Source organism: Phoca vitulina, unplaced genomic scaffold (genome assembly GCF_004348235.1).
Source record: "Phoca vitulina isolate PV1807 unplaced genomic scaffold, GSC_HSeal_1.0 scaffold17, whole genome shotgun sequence".
Lineage (NCBI taxonomy): Eukaryota > Metazoa > Chordata > Mammalia > Carnivora > Phocidae > Phoca > Phoca vitulina.
Window position 1 is genome coordinate 512494 of NW_022589720.1, and position 8468 is coordinate 520961.

Here is an 8468-nt window from a genome sequence, read left to right on the forward strand (position 1 = left end):
CCTGCTTGGCAGGGAGTCTGCTTCTCCCTCTGACCCTCCTTCCTCTCATGCTCTCTGTCTCTCATTCTCTCTCTCTCTCAAATAAATAAATAAAATCTTTAAAAAAAAAAAAGAAAAAGAAACAAAGGATTGTGGTTGAGAAGTCCCAGCTGCAAGGTGACCCTGGGCATTGTCCCAGGCCTAGATAATATGAATGGTGAAGCAGAGGGACACCTGGTACCTGTGGGAATCCTATTTGGAAGGACAGCTCTTCCTTTTCTGCTGAAGCTTTTGGAGTCTGTTGCTGGCGGCCCTGTGTCATGTAATCAAATGTGCTCAACTTCTTGGCCACTAGACAGGAGAGAGGAGGAAACAAGCAATTACACAAGCAGAGCGGCCTGCGTGCCACAACCCGGCCTTCCAGAGCTCCCCCCAGGGTGCTGGGAGCTGCTTCCTAACCTGGAGCACTGGGGCGCTGCTGATGGCCACACCAGAGCCCATCTGGCCTGTGGGTAGCAGACAGCAGCTCCTCACACCGCCAAGGCCTGCGGCCCCCCCCCCCCACCCCAGGAACAGCTGCCCTGCCTGCCTCCCAGGCCTGCAGAGTCAACATGGACCTCCACTGAAGGCTGTGCCCAGCTCAGCTGGGCTGAGCCACTGGCTCCAGCCTCGTGGTAGCAGCACCCCAGGTCACTGAAAGAGCATCTGAGACCTCTCGGTGGACAGCACTCTTCATGAAATGGGTTCTGTGCCTGTTTCAGCCATGTGCTTCAGTGGAGGCGCCCAACTTCCCATTTCTCTTTTCCTAAAACCAACAAACATGAGGACAGATGGCTTCTAATTATTTCTGGAAAGTGAGGAGGCCACCCACAGAAGCCTATTTGCAGTTCGAGGAGCAGACGGAGGGGGGGCCGCTCCACACACCCCCTTGGAGCCCTCAGAGGCTTCTTCCCAGGTGGAGTGAGCTCCTGCAGAACGCAGCCCATCCCCTTCCCTGGGTGGTTTGTACAAGCGCTTTTGTTTTTGTTTGCTTTGGCTTCTCTTTCTCAATTAACTCCACCTGGTTCTTACTGCAGTCTTCACACTCCCTCAGAATCTGTATCTGTTGGAGGGTATAAACTTGCACTTGGTTACATGCTAGTGAAAACACTCACTCTTTTGCATGGATTTGCACAGCTACCATCACCATCAGACGGTAAGCACAACTGTGTGTTTCCCAGAGCTCACACTCATCATCTGACAGTAACAAGAGGAGATCCAGTTGAGCCAGAGCACAGTGTGCACTGAGGGAGGGTCCACCGTGTTCCCTCCAGCCTTAGCAGCTCTAACACAGGAGCTCGGGGCCACTGCCCTTTGGGATGCTCTCTCTCCCGCTTGTGTGAAGGTGGCTTTCCCCACACCCCTGCTGCTGGCACTCCCACATCTGCATGTCTTCCCGGGAGATCTGGCCCTCACCAACGTTCCCACTCCTACTCATGTGCTGCAGACTCATCTGGGTGTCCTTTTCCCAAGCTTCGGAATGAAGCATCCAGTGGCTGGCAGTTTCTGATGTGTCCCCCAGCAGTCCCCCCACTTCAGGGCATTCATGTAGTCCCATCCCCTAGAGAGCAGGCTGACCCCAGTGCCTTGCAGAAGAGGTGATGGGGCGTCACTTCCATGACTGGGTTAAAAAGGCTGGCTCTGTCTTGCTCCCTCTCTTGCCTCTCTCTTGTCTGCCCAGCTGAAGCCAGCTGCACCATTGTAAGATGCTAAGATGCTCTGTGTTGGAGCATCCACATGACGAGGAGCGGCAGGAAGCACTGGCCACCAACTCACAAGGAACTGAGGTCAGGAACTGACCTGCCACTGCTCTGGCGATGAGCCTGGAAGTGGATCCTCCCCTATCGGATGAGACCGCGGCCCCTCCCGGCACCTGATGGAAGAGCAGGGCCAGGGGACCCACAGAAACTGCGAGGCACTAACTCTGTTGTTTCAAGCAGCTACATTTTAGGGGAATTTTACTCTAACTAACATGAGCTAATATCCCAACTTTGTTCTAGAAGTCTGTTCTTTGATGTCCAAATCCCCTCTAAGCGACACCTTGAGCCCTAAGCTCGTTGTGCTTCTCCCTTCCAGGGGTCTCCTGTGCATGCCCCCACAGTGACCATGGCACCACTACCCTCCCGGGTGCCTGAGTTGGGGCCCTTTGGTCCCTCTCCTCAGATCTCCAGGTAGCCGTGAGTCCCGTGGACTTGTTCTCCAGTCTTGCTTTCGTCCATCCTGAGTGGCTGCAGCTTCTGGACCTGCCCAACTTGCCACCTGCTGGCTATCATGAACGCTGTGACTGGGACACTGTCCCCAAATGTACCCCTGTCCCCCTCGGCCAGTGTGCAGAAGCTTTAGGAAGGGCCTGGGCCGATCTGGCCCTGGCTCCACAGAGGACATGAGGACACTGCCTGCACAGACCCGCCCAGCAGCCACATAGAGCCCGCTGGTGCTGCCCTCTCCCACACAGAAGCCACACGGAGTAAGGTACATTCAAGGAAGGGCTTCACGGGGTGCAGAAGTCCTGCCCTCACCCCCCGTGCCAGGAAGCAGTGGAGCCTGCAGCGCCAGTGCTGTGTGGACATCAGAAAACCAGGCTCCCTGTGGTGAGTGTGGTTAGCAGATACCCTGTCACTGGTTGACTGTTTCTCATTGTTAGGATTTGGTGCTTTTCTAAATCCCCTGTTCTTTTTTCAAGGTGCCCTGTTCCTGCCTCAGATTCTGCTCCTTTATCTCTGAGCATTCTAACTTGCTCTGAAAACCCCTCTCATGGTCTCTGCAGGCCTCAGAACAGAACGAGCCCTGCTGTCCCTCGAGGGGTGTCTCTTCCCATCCTGTGATTTGTCTTTTGTGCTCATTTCTGGCAGGGGCCAGCTGAGCAGTCTTCTGCCTTGGGACACATGTGAACTCAAGGGGCTGGGACACATACTTAGGTAGAGGTGGAAGATAAGCAGGTGCCCAAGCAGCAGGAGGCTGACAACGTCCAACAGCAGCACGAACACCCCAATGCCCAGGACCACTGGAGTCTTTGTCTTTACAGGGAAAAGGGGGAGGAAGAGCATCCAAGTGTTCTTGTTGGAGACCTCTGTGGAAGCAAGGGAGACATGCACCATGTCCAGCACCCGGGGCATGGCTGCACCTCTCCTCGGGAGACAGAGCTCGGTGGTGGGAGAAGGAAACCAGCCCAAGGGAGCTCTTCTTCCTTGCCCAGGTGTGTGCCCTGCCCTACCTAAGTGCCCTTGCAGCCCCCTGACAATCCCACTTTATGGGGCTGGAGGAAGTTAACTAAGTGTCCAGGTCCCAGAGCCTGGACCCCTGCCTGGCCCCAACACCCACCCTGCCCATCAGCCAGGTCCTCGCTGGTCCTTGCTGGACCTTCCCCATTCTCAACCAGCCACTGTCACAGAGGACCAGAAGGCTGTAGCCAGCGCCTCGGGGCAATTCCAGAACATGGTCCTCTGTGCCCCAAACTTAAGTGTAAGAAGAGCACTGATGAATCTGCAGGCAGGCCCATGAGGTGGGATTCCGGCTGAAATGCCCTGACTCCAGTCCCTTATGTGACGCCCCAAACGGTGGCTGCCAGGCCCACTGTGGTGTGTGGCCGCGTGCGTGCGTGAGGCTGGCTGGACCGTGGGGTGGCGGACCGCACGCTTGTCCCTTTAGCTGGTGATGTTTCGATGAGTTCCCACCAATGACAGCAAAGTGTCCCAGGGAATTGTGGTTAAGCAGCCTCGTGGAATCTTCTGGAACAGCAAACCCAGGAGATTGCCTCAGTCTTCAGGCATTCACGTAGAGCTGGTCCCACTGTGGTTCCAGAGCCTGCAAGTCCCAGAGACAGGCCAGGGTCACCCTGCCCTATGTCCTCACAGTGCACAGCAGTGCCTGCCCAGCTAACGCCCATGTCGGGAGGCCATCAGGAAATGCGCAGAGGTGCTGCTCTGGGCACTGGGGTGTGCTGAGGTCGCTGCTCACCAGGTGCAGTGTGTAGGGGCATTGAGAAGCCACGTGGTGGGGCGGGCCTACACGTGGAAGCCCCAGTGCCCAGCCTTGACTGTTCTGGAGGCTGCCGGCTCCGGCTAGCCCTCTGGCTGAGGCTGTATGTGGAGACTGTCAGGAGGGGTGGCAGGCAGAGGCCTCCAGCTGGCTGTGTGCACATCCTCTGAGTGGGGCCTGGCCTCAACGAGACCCCTGCTGTTCCCTTTTACCGTAGAAATAACCCGGATGCATTTCGGAGCAGATGCAGGTCAGAAAGTCCATGCCACAACGTGCTGTGCGGGCCTCGGGGTGAAGGTGCACAGGGCACAGCCCCCCAGGAAGAGGCTGCACGGCAGCGGGACCCCTCCAATGGCGCAGGCTCTGGAGAAGGGAGGCGTGGGGGCTCGGTCCCACCAGCAGATCATCACTGGCTCTGCGGGCTGCTCACTTTTCTGGGAGGAGGGCACTGTCCACACCCGCTTTGGAGCCCGATGCTGGGCCTTACAGAGATGTTGGAGCCTGGGCCGAGTGCGGGTCCCTGGAACATTCTGAGCTGAGCGACAAGGTCCTCTGTTTTCCTGCTCTATGTGCTGGGCCATGATGCGCTCTGGAGAGAGGCCTGGGCTGAGAAAGGCAGCCTTGCTCTGCACCCTAAGGGCTGAGGTCCCTGGGCACTCAGGACAGACAAAGGAGGCCGTCCCCGGGAGTCCTCCCTGCGTCAGTGTCTGGGGCTGCTGTGACCGATGGCCACAGACTGGGCAGTTTAAACAACAGAGATGGAGCCAGGAAGTCAGGGTGTAGCAGGGCCAGCTCCCTCCACGGCTGTAGGGGAGGATCTGTCCTCAATCTTCCAGCTCCTGGGCCTCCAGGCACCCTGGGCCGTGGCCGTGGCCGTGTCCCTCCAGTCTCTTATACAGATACTCTCAATGGACCCAGCACCCCTCCACACACACTCCCGGGTAACCTACGATCATTTCAGGGTCCTTAATCACATCTGCAAAGACCCTTTCCCCAGATAAGGTCACAGTCCCAGGTCCAGGGGTGAGATCACGGACATAACTTTGAGGCCCCATCCAATCCCACATCTGTTCCCAAGGCCAGGCTCCTGCACCACTTAGCAGAGACCTGCAGCCACACATCAGCCAGAACCCGTCCCCAGGCAGCCCTGTCCTCCCACCTGTCCCTGCTCCCCACCCAGACCAGCTGCAGGGTGATGGGGCGGAGGGCCCCCTCCAACGCCTGGCACTACCTGGGAGCACGGTCTCTGAGCAGCCAGCACCCGCGGGCCCTGAACCTGCCGCTGCCCAGCCACGCCGCTCACCCAGCCGGGGGCAGGCCAGGCTGACGCCCCCCAGAAGGGACGCTTGACCGCCGAGGCGGCTGGAGGGACAGGCTAACACTTGCGAGTGACCCAAGAGGAAACAAGGCCACAGAGGGGCCACATGTACTTTCGTAGTAGGGGTGCGTGCGGAGCTCCTCCTGGTCGATGAGGAACTGGATGAAGATGTAGAGCAGGATGATGATCAGGCAGAGCAGGCCGGCCGAGGCGGAGGCCACGGAGAAGAAGAAGTACCTGCGGGAGAGGCAGAGGTAAGCCGGGCTCAGGGCCGGCTGACCCACAGCCCCGGGAGTGCGGCAACCCGCGCGGGGTGTCCCCGGCCCCGAACCCAAGACCCAGCCTTCTTCCCGTCTCCTGTCCCTCGAGCCTCTTTGGAGCTCTCCAGGGGACGCTGCTTTTTGTGGCCGTCCCGACGGCACCTCCGTTTTCTGTGCCTCATGGCTTACAGACGCGCTCCCCTTCAACCCCCACAAGGGGTGAGGAGGGGCCACCCTGGCTCACAGGGAGGGACACAGAGGCTCTGGGCCACGTGGGGCGGGCGGGCACGGATCCCCCACATCCCGGCCGCTGCTCACCGGGGGCTCCCACCCGGTCACAGAATTGTGGACAATGAGCCCTTGTGGCTCTTAGCTTGGAGTTGGGGTCGTGACCACTGCCACTGAACAGAATCGGATGGTTTTGTTTTTTTTAAATTAATTTCACTCTTTCTATTGTTCTCTTTGTATCCTAACTATGGCGTAACGGATTTGCTACTTCAAAAGCTGGTAGAGCAAGTAACCCCAGTATTATCTGCAGATCGTTTGAGGTACTTTTTACACTTGAAAGCATTTTCTTGTATTCTACCGTTTGCTCTGAGTGGCCAAGGAAAACACGTTTGTCTCCTCTTTCAGGAAAACTTCAGGGTGTGCGTGCAGCAGTGTAGGCAGGATGGAAAGCAGGCAAGACAGGTCCAGCTCAAAGCCTAGTCCCTCTGGAAGAGCACCTGGCGGTTCCTCCTCGTGGTGGGGGTCCTGGTGCTGTCCTTGCGTCAGGGGCACTGAAGCCAGGTTGGGTCGGGGAGGCCAGGGGGCACCAGGACAGGTGCCTGGCCGAGTACAGCTCATGGTGGGTCATCTCCACACACCCTCCCTGGGGCCAGGCACACTTTTGGGCACAATTGACATCTTGTGCTTTGGCATTAGACCAAAACCACTCCTGCCCCCTTGCCTGGCTCAGAAGACCCAGAGAATGATCCATCCATCGAGAAAATAAACTGTGGTCGGCAATTCTTGGAATATGCTCCCACGGCACGGTCTTCCTCCGGGCTTTCTGCTGTTGTGATGTTGAAGGAAGCCACTCCTTCAACATTTTCAATCTCAACATGTTTTCTTCAGCTGGAATTCAGTTGATTCCATGATGCTTTTCCAGAACTTCTTGAGGGTTCTTTACACACATCTTTAGGTGGAGAGCTAAAACGTGAGCATTCCCAAAGGGTTGGGTGCATGTGGAGCATGGCCCTGGGGTCCTGGGGAGCTGCTGGCTCGAGGGCCGTCGCATCGTGGCCCCTCACTAAGCCCCCCGAGGTGCGTCTCCTGCGCAATCCTACACAGGCCCAGCTTCCTGTGTGTCCCCAAGCTGCAGGGGGCACAGGCCTGGCCCCACACCTGGCTCTGGTCCCCAGGGAGCCCCTCCAGGCTGGAAGCCCCTCGGCCATCCTGTCCTGCTGTCACCTGGCAAGAGGCAGCGTTCCCGATGGGGTGGGGGCCAAAGCCTGTCCAACCGATGTTCAGGACACGAAGCATCGCTTCCTTCCCTGATTCCTGCATCTGGGGCACCTCAGCACCTAATCCAGCCCTTTCTCTGTGAAGACCTGGTTCGCTGGCTTGTTAGGCTTTGCCCACTTTTTTGGACAAACCGTCATTTAAAGGCAGTCACTCCCTCTTGCTTTTTCTGCTGGATGGTCGAAGGAACAGGAGGGAATCTGGGGCAGATGCACACGGACGGCGGCCCTGTGCTCACCCTGACCCCTGCCTCACCTCTGCGTGCTCCTTCCGAGGAACACAGCCCCCACCTTGCTGTGTGCCAGGCACCTGCTCCCTCCTGCCGACCCTGCACAGTGGCTGCCAGGACGGCTGCTGGGGCTCACCCGCGGTCGAGGGGCTTCTCGCCCTGCTGGGAACCCCCTCAGCCTGCTGTGCCTGGAGCCCCGTCAGGCCCTCTGAGCTCCACCCTGCGTGCCCCGTGGGGCCTGGCCCACTCAGTCCTGCAGGGCCTCCCCTGTCCCCCGACGGCTGACTGGGCCTCAAGGTCATCAGCTTGCGGCAGCAAGGCCTTGAGGAGGTGCGTCCAGAGGAGAAGAGAGCCCTGCTAGTGTGAGGAGGCGGCCCGCCCCACCCTCGCTAGCCCAGGGCTTCTCTTCTGTAGGGAGGAGGTGGGACGGGGGCTCCCAGGCACCCCCAGACCCCCAGTGCTAATTGGGTTTTTCTAATTATGAGAGCTTTGTATTTCCTTCTGCTCAAAGCAGCGATCCTCTTCAGGCCTGAGCCAGCCGCGCATTTCTCACATGGTCTTCCAGCTCCAGGACTGGGTGCACGCGGCACGTCTGCCACGGGATGGTGGGGAAGCAGGGGAGCCCCTTGGCGGCCGCGTCACCAGCCAGCGCGGGCCAGTGCGAATGAGTGCAGGGAGCTCTGCTGCCCCTCCTGGCCACTCAGGGCCCAGGCCCCAGCCCGTGGGGTCCTGGCGATGCTCACGGGCCCTGCACCTGAGCCCGTCCAGGCCTGGACGCTCACTCCCAGTGCAGCCTGGGCCCCCATCCTCTGTGCTCGGACAGCCTCACTGGGAGAATGTGGCCGGCGGGCCCAGGCCAGCGGGTCAAGGACGAGGCAGCTCAGCCCGCGCCCCTTCCCATGGGTTGGACCTCACACATCCAGGGGTGACTCCAGACCACACGAGGAGGACAGAGGACAGCACGTGACCCCTCACTGCCATGGCCCTCACCCCCTCACCCATGAGGCCCCCAGCCTGCAGAAGCCCTCTCTTGGGGCCCTGGACTCCTCACCCTCCCCCACACCTGGCTCTCCCCTCCCCCTCAGCTCCCCCCTGCCCCCCCTCACCAGTAATTCCTGCTCCCCACACCTGGCTCTCCCCTCCCCCACACCTGGCTCTCCCC

General features: G+C 59.1%; 1 protein-coding gene across 1 annotated transcript in view; it reads right to left on the bottom strand.

The window, feature by feature from the left end:
• LOC116639250 (probable palmitoyltransferase ZDHHC11) overlaps positions 1 to 8468 on the bottom strand; it is a 40377-nt gene that overhangs the window by 25951 nt on the left and 5958 nt on the right. Inside the window, exons 4-7 of the mRNA XM_032415440.1 lie at positions 8413 to 8434; positions 5427 to 5551; positions 2933 to 3088; positions 221 to 330 (exon numbers count right to left, since the gene is read on the bottom strand). Coding sequence (XP_032271331.1) covers positions 221 to 330; positions 2933 to 3088; positions 5427 to 5551; positions 8413 to 8434 — 413 coding nt within the window. The remainder of the gene's footprint in view (positions 1 to 220; positions 331 to 2932; positions 3089 to 5426; positions 5552 to 8412; positions 8435 to 8468) is intronic.